Genomic DNA, 15,918 nt, shown 5'->3' with positions numbered 1-15,918 from the left:
AAAGCCAGTTTGAAATGGGTCTAGATAATCAGTTTCCTCCAAGACTGCCTGGAGCTGGAGCAAACTCATGTCTCTGGGCAGTTTACATAATAAAATACAGCATAAAAATTAAAACACATAAACACTGTAGTTTAATTGCTGTTACTAACAGAAACAACATATGTAGAAAAAAATATGAAAGGTACAAGAAGGAGACCAGGAAGGCTGATTAAAGAAGCAGACTGAAAGGCAAGAAAATTCTTGGCTGCTTTCATTTTGGTTTTCTGGCCAGGATTACATAGAAAACATAGAGCTGCCATCTCCTGAGTCAGACCAGGTTCCTCTGAGGTTGCAGGCAGGAGTCTCTCCCAGGCCTATCTTGGAGATGCCAGGAGGGAACACAGAACCTTCTGCTCTTCCCAAAGCAGCCCCATCCCCTGAGGAGAGTATATTACCGCGCTCACACATGTAGTCTCCTGTTCATATGAATCAAGGCAGACCCTGCTTAGCAAAGGGGACAATTCATTGTTGCTAACACAAGACCAGCTTTCCTCCTTCCTGCCTGCTTGAAGGTTTTTCTTGCTGTGAACTACAATTCCCAGCATGCCTTGCAGATTCCATCAAAATGGCAAACAGCTGGTTCCTTGTAATCTGTGCAATGAGTGGAGGCTGGAGGCATTTAAGACCCTGGCTGCTCTTTTGCATGTGCTTCTCAGTCTTGGGGTAGCTGTTGTTTGCTTCCTGGGCTTGGATTGTGGCCATTCCTCTTTCTTTAACTTTGTGGAGTTTGGGTGAGTGGAAAGGAAAATATTTGATTTCCAAAGACAATCAAGCAGGGAAAATCCTGACTTGAGAGGGACAATTTAATCAGCAAGGCAGGTAAATGGAAGCAGACATGCTGTATCCCATAGCAGGGTGAGAAGAAGGAGAGTTCCTTACTCTCTAGGGTTGCCAACATTTCATTGCCAGAATGAAGGAATCAAGTTGTGGCGGGGGGCTGGCTGGAGGGGCTGGGAGGTGTGTGCAGTGGTAATCAAGAGCCTGAGTATTGTTGATGTATATGTAACTGAATTATAGCCTATTGAATAAATGAGGGACAAATGCAGTCCCTCTAGGGGCCAACATTTCATCCTTGAAATGAGGGACATCCTGTGTAATGAGGGACAGTTGGCAATGCTATTATTTTCCCCATTCTAAATCTGAGGAAGGGGAGTTTCTTCTAGGCCCAGACTTTGGGGAAGCAGCACCGTGGTAGCCCAAAGTAGTAGAGGAGGTGATTTGTGACATGTTTATCACTTCCTGCCTTTTCTGTCCCAACATGGAACTCAAAGTAGTCTGTGCAGGGTACTTAGAGAGTGCCAACAAGCACTGAGGCTAGGAATGACCCAGCAAATATTGTATACGTGGCCTTCAGGGTGGGGGGAACCTCGTCTGACAAAGTTTGTCACCAAAGTTTTCTGAGTAAGATTATCAGGAGGCTTTACACACAGGGCTTCTGCCAGGGGTGAAACTACAATAAGGCAAGGGGAGACAGTGGTCTGGGGGACCACTGCCTTTTGAGGGCCCCAGAGGCAAGTCACATGACTGACTCCCCCAGCTATGTCCCTGCCTGGGCTTCCTTCAGTTGTATTCATGCTCCAAAACTGATGTGAGTGTTAAGAACTGGAGCTACCAGAACAGCATGTCTTTCTCTAGGACCATTCAATGACTTGCATCACCGACAATTTACAAAACCTTTTAAAAAATAATTTAGGATGATGTTCTATTGTGGCACATAGGTGTTATATAATAAATTTTACTATGCTTTTTGTTACCACTATTCAGCCTCATTTAAGACTTCTTTACTTCATGAGCTGAGCTTCGGGGGAGGGGGGCATTTTAAAATCTTGTCTCTGGGCCCACTCCAACCTTGCTACGCCCCTGGCTTTTGCCCCAAATCTCCTTCATAAGAGAGTGTCTGCATTCACATACCAGCCAAACTGACCTTGAAGTCCCTTTGAGGTTTTTGGACCCACTCCACAAACTAACTGGGATTTGTGATGCAATTTCTAGCTTTTCTTGACATATGTCTGGGGTTTTTAAATGCTGGTTTTGAGCTACTTTTTCTGAAAAACGCCAGGACAAATGGGAGTGGCACTGACATAGAATCATTAGCATAATGAGAAGCTAGGATACTCTCCTTACAAATGCAGTTCTATCTCTGCACGGAGCTCTCCCCCCCCCTCCACTCCGCCATTGGCTAAAAGGGAAATACTGACGCTTGAGAAACAGAATAGAAGGCAGTTGCCCTCAAGCTTTGCTTTTGAGCTTCCTGGAGGCTTTTTGTTGGCTACTGTGGGAAGCAGGAGTTTAGACTAGCCTTGCTCAGTTCCCACAGGTCCTTCCTTTGGCTGTAGGGCTTCCTCCCCACACCCAAACTAGTTCATAGGAAGCTGCCTTGTACCTGCCTTGGTCCATCGAGCTCAGTATGGTTTACACCAGCCTGGCTAAACATGGGGGGGGGCAGATGTTTTTGAACGACAGCCCCCATAATCTCCATCCACAGTGGCCAATAGCCAGAGATTATGGGAATTGTAGGCTAACATCTGCAGGAGTGCCAAAGTTGAGCAGCCCTGGTCTTCAGACTAGCAGTGGCTTCTCCAAGGTTGCAGGCAGGAGTCTATTTCAGTCCTATCTTGGAAATGCCAGGGAGGGAACTTGGAATCTTCTGCATGCAAACAGGCATATGCTTTTCCCAGAGTGGCCCCATCCCCTAAGAGGACTATCTTACAGTACTCACACATGAAGTCTCCCATTCAAATGCAAACCAGGGTGTACCCTGCTTAGCAAAGGGGAGCATTTATGATTACTACCACAAGACCAGCTCTCCTCCCTCTTCATCGTCAGCAAAGCTGCAGCCTCATGGGCCTTCAGACCATGCCTACACAGAGACTACACTCGATATATAGCAATGGTGAGCTCAATGGGGCTGTGTGTTTTGACATGGCTCTGGGGAGGAAACAGAGGGGCTGATCACTACTCGCATGAGCTTAATCCTTCATGTCAAAGTGGCTAATTTTATTATTTTTTTTACATTCATTTGTCAGGGACAGAAGTCCCACAGTGGAGATCAATGGAGTTGGTTTTCATACATCTGTTAACTCCACCTAAACATCTTGGTCCTGCCTCTGCTGTTGGTCTCAGGACTGCTTTTCTCCTGGGTGTGAATGCATGTTGCTCTGAAATGAAATTTCGAGTGCAAAGTGGCAGAAGATACCATAGAAGTTCCTGATCTGCCATTTTTAGACAGCAGAGTAAGAGAACCAGCAATCCTAGGAACTGAAATCAAGGGGATATATTTATTTGACCAACAAACATGGTTAGCATTGAACTAAGTATTGCTAAGCAAATGAATCCAAAGGCCTGAAACTTAGGGGTCAGGAAGCAAAAGGCATTCAAGCAGCTCCAGTCACAGGACTGAACCTACCCCCCAGGAAGAGATCCTCTCTGGCTGAGAAATGTGAAGTTGAACTGCAGAGGACCCAAAGTCAAAATGTGAGGTCAGAATTCCAATAGCGCACTTCCCTTCCTTTCCTGGCATCTGGTTTTATTTTTAGTATGCTTTGCATAACTTTAGAATATGTCTGATTTCCCTTTTTAAAAATAAAAATGAAAATTCTGCAAATAAAAATATTGGTAGCTGGCTGCTTACTTGGATTCATTTTCTTCCCATTCCTCTTTTCTTCACTTTTCTGCAGGCAGAAACTCAGCCCCCGGATCTGGACCGCTTTGTTGATCTTGGAGCTTTCTATAGTGTACTGTTATCTTTCTGAGGTGCCCCATGGAAAACCAAAACCAAAAAGATCCCCCGTCAAATCAGGGTTCAGAAGGAACAGGAGAGGACCCACAAGATCTCCAGGCAGGGAGCGAGGGGGAATCCCAAAAATGGGTACTATGGGAACAGTTTAAAAAAGAAATGCTCGAGGAAAAATCTCACAGACGGGAAACCAAACAGAAGAAATTCCCTCAGGGAGCAGTGTCTGCGCGGGTGTTGGCAGAGGCTGTGTGCGGTGATGACACTCCAGCACTGCCACCCTCCTTCCATCAAGATGCTGAAGCATGCCGGAGGTCTAGGATAGTGTCTGTTGTGAGGCACACAAGGGACCTGGAGAAGCAGACCCTTCTGCCCGCAGACGCCCGCCTCCTGATCAGGGAACCGGGCCCACAGACCTGCTCCCCAGCTGTGGGTCTGGCTGAGGCTTCCCTGATGAGACAGCTGGAGTGCCAAAGGCAGAAACACCAGGTGAGACTCTTTTTATTATGATCTTCCTATTGGCCACAGGCAGAGATGGGCAAAATACTTCTAAAAACTATTTTAGATATCAAATACCTGGTAAACCATCAAAAAAATACAAAATGTTGAGATAAGAGCCTCCCCATCTCCAGCAACATTAAAAAAGGCACAGAAGACATATTTGTTTACTCAGACTTTTAATAAGATGTATACTTTTAACACTTCTAAGGTTGGGTTTTAAATGATTTTAATGTGAATGATTTTAATATTTAAATGGTTTTAATTGTAAACTGCCCAGAGACTCAAGTTTGGGGTGGTATAGAAATATGTTAAATAAAAAAAAATATGAATGTATGAATAATTAAATTAGTATTTCAAAATACATCTTAAAATACAAAATACAATGCCTGAAAAAAGGAAAGAATTTTGAGATGTTTGTTACTTAACTGAACTTGTTTCTATTTAATTTAAGCAATACACATTTTTCAAAGATTAAATCACTCATCATGTCTACCAGGGCATGTTCTACATGACCAGAATAACTGTTCTACAGGACCAACTGTTGTTAGATTTGTATTATATCTTGAAAAATAGCTGTCAGACCAGGGGTGGAGCCACCATTGGGCCAACATGTCCAAAGAACCCGGGCCGGTGGCCAATCAGTGGCCGCAAGAGTGGCCCCGACACGCCCCCTGCGTCTGATGTCAGATGCGGGCGTGGTGGTTTAGCTCCCAAGGGGGGCCATGCGGCCCCTTCAGGAGCTAAGACCTGCACTGCGTTCGCAATGTAGCCCAGCAGCAGCTCTTCCCTGCTTCAGAAGTTAAGCTGCTGCTGAACTCCCGAACGGAGCCTCAAGGCTCCGTTCAGGAGCCAGACCACACACACCCGCGTCTGACATCAGACACGGGGGCGTGGCTATCCCCTGCATCTGATGTCAGATGCAGCAGGCGGGGCTATCGGGGTGCCTGCCACAGCCAAACACAGGCCCCCGGTGGGCTGGCTACACCCCTGTGTCAGACAATGGGATACCCATACAATGTAACAATTGTGCTTACATTTGTCCTGTAAACGCTGGAGTTTTTCCAACTTTTTAAACACTCAATCGGATCAGTAATTCCAAAACAGAATACCCTGTTTCTTATTTCTATGTTTGCTATTTTTCTCCATTCTTGCCACCCTCCATGGGCATCTGCAAGCTTTTTTTGGAGGGAGGGAGAAATATACACCAAGTATGTCAATTGCCAGCATGGTATAGTGGTTAGAGTGCTGGACTAGGAACGGGGAGACCCGAGTTCAAATCCCTATTCAGCTATGATACTAGCTGGGTGACTCTGGGCCAGTCACTTCTCTCTCAGCCTAGCCTACTTCACAGGGTTGTTGTGAAAAAGAAACTCAAGTATGTAGTACACCACTCTGGGCTCCTTGGAGAACAGCAGGATATAAATGTTGTTAATAATAATGATAATAGCAATAAAAAAACAGGATGTATCCAATGTTAATCCTGCTTAGAGCAGACCCACTGAAATAACTGAAAGTTAGTCATGACAAAGGCTGCAATCCTATAGCTGTGACATAGTCAAATGAGCACCAAGTTGTATTTATGGTGAAGCAATCATATGGGGAGGAGAACAATTAATCTACTCCTCCCTTAAAATAAAGAAGATTCTGACTGTCCCATAAGCTAATGTGGTGAAGTGATTAAGTTGTTGGATGAGGACTGGGAGACCTAGATTGAAGCCCTCACTCAGATAGATCATTGAGTGATGTTGGCCACTCACTATTTCTCAGCCTAGCCTACCTCAGGAATGTTGTGAGGAAATATGAGGGGGAGGCTTAGGATAGTGTATGTGGAGTCATTTGCTCCTGTGAGGCTTGCTCACTCTCTCTCCCCACCACCACAATGTGACCAACTGTATAAGCTGTTGTGAAGGGGAAATGGCTTTTAAAACATTAGATGTTTTTACTCCAGTCTAAGCAAACATGGCTGCTTGGTTTTCTGTATTCTGTGTGTTCCACACTTATTCTGATGCTGTTCTCATGCCCAGCCTAATTCAGACAAGGGCAGCCCAAACCTGAATTAGGCTGGTCATGTGAAGTGGTGGGATCCTCATGGATCCCAATGCTCCCATGTAGCCTGACCCCCTTAATAAACCTGGCTGTTAGCAGAGGTTAAAGGTACAAGCACACTCTGAACCCACCTGCTGGGTATTGTGTGTCTCCTTGGGCTGCATGAGACACAGAGATGGGGAAACCCACCCCACCCCCAATGCACTACACATGCTGCATTGTGGGATACATGGTGGTCAGAACAACTAGTTCCAGAGCCATATAACATCACACTTCCCCATGCAGTGCTGCTCATCTGGGCATGGGAGAACTTGCTGAAGACCTGGAGCTTGGTCATCTATGGGGAACATGAATTAAAAGCAGATTTCCCCTCCTTCCGCAAAGTCCATGCCTGCATTCAGTGATTGTGAAAATTGCCTCAATGTGTCTCACTCCCACCATAGCCAGGTAACCAGGAAAGCCAGCTAAGCACTCTGCATGCCCTCCAGCAATCTGACCACAGAGCTCTCTAAAGGTAAACTTCAGACAGAGAAAATGCTGATGCTTGACTTCCCAGAGAGGAAAGAAATGGACATTTCCTACCATTAGTCAGTCACAGCAAACAATAGGGGACATGGCTGGGGAGATATTTGTAAACTACACTGCAAAACAGCTTGCCTAAGCCTTAGACAAGTTGCAGGTTTACACAGGGACTGGTCCAGAAGAACTTCAGCCTCGTCAGGTCAGGTTTCTAGTTGCAGCATTGCAGCTAGAGGGACAGAGAAACTTTAAAGCAAGCAAACTGTGAGGAAAGGAGTTCTGTTGCATCCAAAATCAGGAGGTGGAGTGGGATCTGCTCCCTCTTGCCCTCCCCATGGACTCTCATGCCACCCCCAGCCTTCATTTCCCATTTTACTCACAGGGACAGTCTTTCTCTCTCTCCCCTTTGATTTTCACATTTGGCTAGCTGACCAGTCAGCAGCAGAGTAAAACTATTCAAATTTCAGGGGGCAGAGAGTGAGGAACAGAGTGTGTACACACACACACACACACACACACACACACACACACACAGGGATGCTTGGAAACCAATGGACTGCCTATTTGCAATTTTTTAAAAGCAGCTCCTCAAGTAAGAAAAGCAATGATAGGCTAAGATGTATTTTGGTTTCCACAATGTATTTTAAAAATACAAAATACCTGAGCAAATGTATTTTAGATAAAAATACAAAAGTATTGAAAATAAGTATTTTAAATACTTCTATTTTAGAAACTGCCCATCTCTGGCCACAGGTATAGTTATGGAGCTGTAGTTGATATCTCTGCCCATCTCCAAAGGGGAGCAGCAGGCTGTTTTTAGGCTTTAGGCTTCAGTATATTGAGCAGCCTGGCTGATCTAACATAGTTAACAGGAAGTGAACCCCTGTCCTTGGATGACAGATGGGTGACCCTAAGTCCTAACTAACAATCAACCAGGTGGGTGTATTGCCAGAAAAGTTCCATTATGAGTAGACATATAGGGGTTTGCACGGAACTCTCTGGTCTGGTTTGGTTCGAGGCCAGACAGGCCTTGAATGGAACTGGGCTAGTTTGGTCCAGTCCTCATCTACGCCACGCCACCCCCTCCCCATCATGAACTTAAAAAAAAATTAAAACTTAAAACAAATACCTGTAGTCCCTTCGGTGGTGCTTGCTGTAGCTGCACAGGGGGTCCGCATGAGTTCCCTCTCCCCCCACCGGTTATCGTCATCACCACCTCACAGAGGGCATATGTGCATGCGCGGCAGCTGCCAAAATGGCAGCCGCTTGCTTTTACGGAGGCCCGGAAGTGTCACAAAGCCTTTGCTTACCCGGCTGCGGCAGTGATGAGAAAGGCTGAAGGGGGAGAAGGAACCCGCGTGGAAACACACAAACACCCTCCGGCTACAGCAACACACACACCCCAAAGGGACTACAGGTATTTATTTTATGTTTTAATTTTTTTAAAAAAAGATTCGCAGACCCAGTGGTCCGGTTCTGGTCCAAAGGAACTGGCGGTGGTGGTCCGGTTCAATCATGAACCCGCAGACTGAACCGTCGCACCATGGATGGCCGGACCGGTTCTGTACATCCCTATAGACATATCTCTGTTGCTCACATCATTAGCTGGTAGGACAGCTTCATCTAATAGGAAAGGATCTTCTAGCATCTTTCTCATCCTTATCCTGAATCCCCACAGAACAGGGAGAATGAAGATGTTGTTATGGAGCACTCTAGCAAATCCTGAATGACAGCACCATCCTGAACTTCTCCCAAACTCATGGTGAAGGAGTTCTTATGCCTCCTTATTACTAGCTTGCCTTGCATCCCTTCTCTTTGGGACCATCAACTCAGAAGATGCTAAGAAGTGTAGAATTTTCTAGAATCTGTGGTCCCATCGACTATGGAAGTTGATAGAATCAATGATTTGAATTGTCTATGGTCTATATTTATTCCATTTTTAAAGTCCAGCCAGCATGGTGAATGTTGTGAGAGTTCGCGTTTCTTACTCTGGATCTGAGAACAGTCTTCCCTCTAAGAGGGATTCCCAGATGTTAACTACAACTCCCACAATGCCCAAGCAAAAGCCACTGTAGCTGGGGATTCTGGGTGTTGTAGTCAACATCTGGGGATCCCACTTAGAGGAAACAGTGTAGGGACTACAACATAATTAGCTTTCCTGTTGTGAGACAGAAGGGCTCAGATGCCTCATATGGTACTACAGGAGCAGGACAAAGTGGAGCATCGTTGCTACTGCCAGGCAGTCCATCCTCCCCATCCCAACTTGAACTTCAAAGACCAAGGAAAACCATAGGAAAGTTGTAAGCAGGCACACCAGCCAAAATGAGATCACCTTATCTCTGGTCTTAAACTGACAAGGTTTTTAAAAATCATGATATACATAGTAATGGGGCTGCCTAAACAAGATGCTGAACAGGACCGGGCAATTCCCATAAGCCCTCATCTTGCTAGCTCTGCAACCCTAATCTGAAAGGGATCCTCTTGATAGAATCTAACAAGCTAGAAAACCTAGGTGGACTGCAGTCCTCCACAGAAACCCTGTGGGTGACAATACAAGGCCTGAAAGGGAACATGCTACTGGGGACATGCTATCTCCCTACAGATCAAAACGCTGACAGTGACTGTGAGTTGCAGCAGGAAATCAGGGAGGCGTCAAGGGGAGTAATAGGCTGTAATAATGGGTGACTTCAATTATCCACACATAGACTGGGTCAATTCCCAGTCAGGTCATGACAAAGAGGTCAGATTTCTAGATATGCTGAATGACTGTGCCCTAGAACAGTTGGTCTTGGAACCAACCAGAGAGAAGGCGACCTTGGACTTAATCCTGAGTGGCGCCCATGACCTGGTGTGTGATGTCAGTGTCACGGACCCTTTAGGGAACAGTGACCATAGTGCCATCAAATTCAGCATACATGCGGGGAGAGAATCACCAAGGAAATCTAACACAAACAAAAAGAGATGACTGCAGGGAGACATGATAGAGGTCTATAAAATCATTCATGATGTGGGGAAAGTGGATACAGAGAAATTCTTCTCCCTCTCACATCACTAGAACCAAGGGTCATCCCATGAAATTGATTGCCAGGAAATCTAGGACCAACAAATGCAAGTTCGTTTTCACACAACGCTTAATCAACATGTGGAATACTCTGCCACGAGATGTGGTGATAGCCAACAACCTGGATGGCTTGAAGAGGGGTTTGGATTATTTCATGAGTTCTATCAATGGCTACGAGTCGGAGGGCTATCCAGCAGGGCTGTTCTTATGTTTGTATGTTCTCTCCTTTATTGCAGGTGGCATTGGAGGAAGCTCTCCCGGGTTCCCCTGCAGTGGAGGAAGCTTCAGAATCTGTTCCTAGTTTGGGAGGTTGCAGGACTGCCAGGGAAAGCACAGTGCTGGCAGGAACCGACGCAGGTAAGCAACAGAATGCCTGTGATAAATCCAAGAAAACCTTTGGCAAGACTGCAGCAACACTCTGAGCATTCAGACTGATAGAACACACTTTCTTTGTAGAAAGTAAGTTATACTCATGGCTCGTCCTCTGTCAAACAATCCACACTGATGAAAGCCTCAAATGTAGCTGGTGGGTCCTTCAAGTTCTGCTATAGCTGGGATAGGCTGATTGTCGGGGAGTGGTGTATCTAGGGAAGATAGTGCCTATGGCAAGCACTGAAATTGCGCCCCCCGCCTCCGTCCAAATATCTGACACCCATCTTTCAGATAACTTTACCATAATATCAGCTCAAAAATACAAGTCAGGCTTATTAATTAACAAATCATGTTCACCCTGCCTGGCGAAAAACCAAGCACACACTTAAAATAATGTCCAGTTTGGCCCTAAGAAACTGCTGTAATAGGAGTCATACCACTTGTCTGTCTACACCATACCTACTTTGGCTCTCAGTCAGAAAGTCCGTCCTAGCACTGTTGCTACAGATCATGAAGTAAACAGAAATATCAGGAGTGGAGGTTGGAAACCTCTATGAAAAGGCTTTGCCATTTCACTGTACTATGGGTCTCCAACTTGTGAGATACCTGATTTGGTGAGATACTTAGTGGTATATTAGTTCTAATGCACCATTAAGTATCTCTAGACTCACCAAATCAAGCATCTCCCAAAACTGGGTAACAGTTCAAATCCCTCTTCACAGGAATTTGTGGGCATCGATTGGCTTCAAAGCCACCTAATGGTGCAGCAGGGAAGCAACCTGATTAGAGAACTGGAGGATGTTGGTTTGAATCCCTGCTATATCCTATATCGGGCAGCAGTGATATAGGAAGGTGCTGAAGGGCATCATCTCACACTGCACCGGAGGAGGCCATGGGAAACCCCTCCTGTATTCTACCAAGAAAACCACATGGCTCTGTGGTCGCCAGGAGTCAACACCAACTTGATTGCACAACCTTTCTTTCCTTTTATTGACTTCACACTCATGTCCACTTGACATTTTTCTCGAAAGGAAGCATTTTCATGTAGTATGTGACCTAGATTTCCATTGTTATATATCATGACCCCACACTTGCTTTTGTTTTGCTGCATTTAGGCTTGCATGCCCTGCGAATGTTTCCAACATTTGCACATGCAGTGGATTGCACATGTTGCCTTGTGCCATATAAGGATGCAGACATAGTTAGCGTTGCTATATTTACATGTTTTCCATGCAGAAAAAGTGTAATGTCTGCAGTGTAAAAGTCTAAAATTAGTGGTTTCAACGTTTAGAAAACTGGCCACTTTGGGGGTTTCTTATTCCAAACCCATCACAGGAAACTCCATTTAACTTTCTGATAAATTACTTCTAGATATTTAACTTTCAGATAAACTCCCCGAAGTTTAAGAGGGGCTTTGAGTGCATAGATTTAGTACATGTGTGAACCAGTTGGTCTGACATGATAAAGTGGAATGACTCTGAAGAGGTTCCATGACTGTCAGACCAATAATCCATAAACTCAGGCAGATTTACGTAATGAGACCATCAATGATCTTGTTCCATCCTAAAAAGAAAGAGAGCCACTTTAAAAAAAAAATCACCTCATGCCTAAAATCTGTCAGATGGTTTCAATCCTTAAAAGGGGTAAAGAGCGGAGAGTGGACAAAAGGAGCTTTCCAGCACTGAATTTACTCCAAACCATGCCTCAGCACCAGTGTTAACATTTCGTGGCTTTGAACAAATGATGTCACAACCATCAGACCGTTGTTTTATGAATCTATATACATATATCTAAAAAGAAATGATAACATTTCTCAATCGCTCCCTGACACTGTAGCATAGCTTTCCCATTACTCCGAATAGCACTGACATCCCACATATCCCACCCGTCGCCCTGAACTGGAAGATAATGTCTCGCTTGTCTTGGACTCATATTGATCCTGAGCAGACACTTGCAATAGCAACCTGGTTCGGTGGCTGTTACTAAAAATACACGTTGCCTGATACAGATCACTGATCTGAGGTGAAAACCTACAGCTTTTGGCACCTGCTGCAACCTGGAATGGATGCATGGAAGGGAAGGGAAGCAAAACCAGCACCCATCAGAGTAGTTAGGAAGCCGTTCAAAGTTCTAAAGGACATTCGAAGAAAGGAGGTGGCGAGGCAAACAGGGGCGGGGGGGGGGAGAGTAGGGAATCAATCATTTCACTGACATTCTCGTGCTCCCGGAGTGCAACTTAATCTCCAGCAACAACAGCACGCTCTCTCCTATCCTCGCCTTTGCTCGAGTGATCTGCTTTCCCAGAATCCCACTTGCCTCCTGCTGCCCCACACAGTTTGATTGAGCACAGAAACTGAGGCACGTCTCCTGGTGCCCTGCTGAACCCCCACCTTCTATCTCAGCACACTGGCTCCAAAGGCGAAGCAAAAGTGAGGGGTGGAGGGTGTCATGCATGCATCATGGCCCGTCTCCCTTCCCCCCACAAAACGAAGCCTGACCATAAGGATGTGTGCAAGGAGCAGGTTGTGTGATCCTTGCCGCATCATGTGATTGTCTCTCCCCCCCCCATTCAACAACAAAACTCCTCCCTCCCCAGCTCCTCCCTGAAGGCACGTTTGAGGCGATCTGTGTTGGAGTTTGGTTTGCGCCTGCTGAAATGACTGTGATAAACAAACAATTCTCTCTCTTTCTCCCTCCTCTCACTTCTTTAACAGCAATTTTAACTGTCTGCGTTAAACTGTGTTTAAGAGCAGTTTTACACTTACTTTGGAGTCAGACTCACTGGGGGAGGGAGTGTGTATGTCTGTCTGTGAATCAGTGAGGATGGGAACCAACTCAATGACTTTGGGACACACCCCAAAATCTTAAAAACACACACACCGATCCAGCAGGCAAGCCAAAGCGGGAGGGGGGCGAGAGAGACGCCTATCAGTCACGGAACTCCCGCCAGCTCCCAGGACTCAGAGCTACGCCTGCCAGCCCTCCCCTCGCCTCTGCTCTGTCCCACTCAGAAAGAGGATGTCATCTCCACTCCAGCCCAACAACAGAAGGCTGAGCGAAGGCGGAGGAGGAGCAGGGCACATGAAGTGCTCAAGCCTCAGGCAACCCACTTCCCGCCCCCCACCACACGTGCCCCAGCCCAGGCACCCACACTTCCCCCAGTAGTGGGGTGGGGACTTGCAGGCTGCACTGCCCCCCCCCCCTTGCCATCCTGCCTCTCCCTCCCTGGCACAGCTTTGCCTCTTGATGTTGGTGCTCCCTTCGTCCTTCCTTCAGCCAGCCAGTTCATGAATGGCAGTGGCAGCGGCAGCAGCATCATACCCATCATGAGGGCAGCATGCTGTGCTACTCATCGCTGTCTGCCGCGCAGGCGCATGCTCTCCTCTCTGATCACCAGGAGCCAATGGGAGAGCGCCCCCCTCGGCTGGACAGATCTCGTGATTCCAAGAAGGGGAGGGGCGGGGCATGGCAGGCACTTTGCGCACCCCCCTTCAGCTGCGCCCAGGGCACGTGCCCTGCCTGCCCCCCGCTGGTTACGTGTCTGTTCACGGGGATGAGTATCACTTTGAGGCGTCTGTTCTGATAGGGCTGGGGGGAAGTTCTGCGTCACTTCAAACAACAGTCTGGGACTCAGGAGATCTAATGGAAGATTAACTGAGCCGGGATTTGCTTACTGTGGTTGGCGATTAGTCCATTCTTGATGACTTCTTGAACTGGATCTGGAAATTCAAGACCATTAATCTGAAATGTGAATCCAAGAAGGGAAAGGAGAGATGGTTGGAATCCACAACTTGCTCTCAAGGGGATCTGCCCAGGGAAATCTTTTTGAAAATCTCTGGGGATCTTTGACCAGGAAAGGCTACTGAATGTGGATTCCTATCATCATAGGAGGGTCTTATGGGGGGGGGGTGTTTTGCCTTGGACTCTGATCCCATCTCTCTCTCTCTCTCCTGGAAGGTGACCTGCAGCAGAGTGAGAATTGGGGGGATCCAAGTGGGAGATCCTCAGAACAAACTGAACAAGAAGAACAGAAAGAGAACCTCTGGAATCAAGAAGGTCCAGAGAGGCAGGTGGAAAAGTACAAAACGGTGAAGAGGGCTGAGAAAACCACGGCAGAAAACCAAACACAAAGGGGGGAGAATAAGCAGCTTGAGGCTCAGTTGACTACCCACACAGAAGGGAAACCAAACAAAGACTTGGAGAATGTCTGTCAGAGCAAAACCCTTTCTGGAGATAAACTGCACCATGGAGAAGAGAGGCCCTATAAATGCTTGGTGTGTGGAAAGAACTTTTGTCAGAAACAAATCCTTACTATACATCTAAGATCCCACACAGGGGAGAAGCCATTCACATGCTCTGATTGTGATAAAAGCTTTTGTCATCAACAATCTCTCATTGATCATAAAGTAATTCACACAGGAGAGAGGCCATACGAATGTTCATACTGTGACAGAAGATTTAGTTATCGATCAACCCTTTATTATCATAAAAGAATTCATACAGGAGACAGGCCTTACAAATGCTCATACTGTGACAAAAGCTTTAGGCAGAAAGCACATTTTGATGCGCATGAAAGAATTCACATAGGAGACAGACCATTTAAATGCCCACAATGTGAAAAAACCTTCACTCAAAAAATTCATCTTACTAAGCATGAAACAACCCACACAGTGGAGGAATCATATCAATGCTCCCACTGTGGAGAAAGTTTTCCTAATAAATCAGATCTTCTTCTACATCAAAGGACTCACAAAGAGAAGAAACCATAGACCTGCTTGGAAGATGGGGAGAGTTTCCATCACACAACAACTCCTTCTGCATGCCAAAGAAGCCACAGAAAGAGACACTGTTCAAATGCACACATTTGGGCTTTTAGAGTGCCGAGTTTAATGCAGCCAATGCTTTGATTAAAAATGGGGAGAAATTTGATGAATGAAGATATTCCTATTGATTTCACATCTAGCAGCTGTCCTCTTTTGTCCTCAATGGAGAAGACTGGTTCACCCTCAGGTGGTAGTGAAGACGTTTCCAGTAACTAGCCAATTCTCCATCTGATCATAAACCAGATTCTACACTGGGTTAAGTGCAATGTGAACTTGTGACTGAGGAGGAAGAGAATTGTTGGCAAAATCCCTCTCTCTCTCTCCAGCATTTAGTGGAACAAGCAGCAGCTGCTTTTTAGATGTTTTTAATGTCCATATGGGAACCTATTTGTTCTGCTTACGAATAAAGTCGATTGTGTTTTTCTCAGTTTGTTCTCCATTTATCTTTAGAGCCCTAAACAGCTTAGGACCGGGTTACCTAGGAGAGCACCTTCTTCTGCACAATCCCTACCACACACTGACATCACCGAGAGAGGTCCCTCTCTGTATGCCGCAAGCTCGTCTGGCGGTGACTCTAGAGTAGGCCTTCTCTGTAGTCGCTCCTGTGCTGTGGAAGGTGCTCCCTCTCTTCATTTGTGGTTCATCATCTTTGCCAGCCTTTGAAAGAGCCCTTAAGACACACTTTGTTTAAGCCAGGCTTTTAGTAAACTGAATGTTTTAAACTTTTACATTGCCGATTTTAACAGTTTGTTTTAGTGTTTCTTGTATTTACTTTTGTGAACTGCCTAGAGCCCTTGGAGTCGGGCAGTATATAAATAGAAAAC

The 15,918-nt window shown here is 46.0% G+C and overlaps 1 protein-coding gene across 4 annotated transcripts; it reads left to right on the top strand.

Annotated features, from left to right (window-relative positions):
* The first annotated feature begins 620 nt into the window (after positions 1-620).
* Positions 621-15,521, top strand: LOC128344825 (zinc finger protein 135-like). Of its 4 annotated transcripts, none has more exons than XM_053295755.1 (5): positions 634-770; positions 3,066-3,518; positions 3,717-4,261; positions 10,136-10,256; positions 14,229-15,521. In XM_053295755.1, exons 3-5 carry the CDS (start codon positions 3,800-3,802, stop codon positions 15,038-15,040), a joined length of 1,395 nt encoding a protein of 464 aa, XP_053151730.1. In that variant the 5' UTR covers positions 634-770; positions 3,066-3,518; positions 3,717-3,799; the 3' UTR covers positions 15,041-15,521. The 4 variants fall into 4 exon arrangements, with proteins under 4 accessions (XP_053151728.1, XP_053151730.1, XP_053151729.1 ...); XM_053295756.1 differs by having other exon boundaries at positions 745-858; XM_053295753.1 differs by lacking the exon at positions 3,066-3,518 and having other exon boundaries at positions 621-770.
* The last annotated feature ends 397 nt before the right edge of the window (positions 15,522-15,918 follow it).

Source organism: Hemicordylus capensis, chromosome 2 (assembly GCF_027244095.1).
Source record: "Hemicordylus capensis ecotype Gifberg chromosome 2, rHemCap1.1.pri, whole genome shotgun sequence".
Lineage (NCBI taxonomy): Eukaryota > Metazoa > Chordata > Lepidosauria > Squamata > Cordylidae > Hemicordylus > Hemicordylus capensis.
This window is presented reverse-complemented; position numbering and strand designations above follow the sequence as displayed.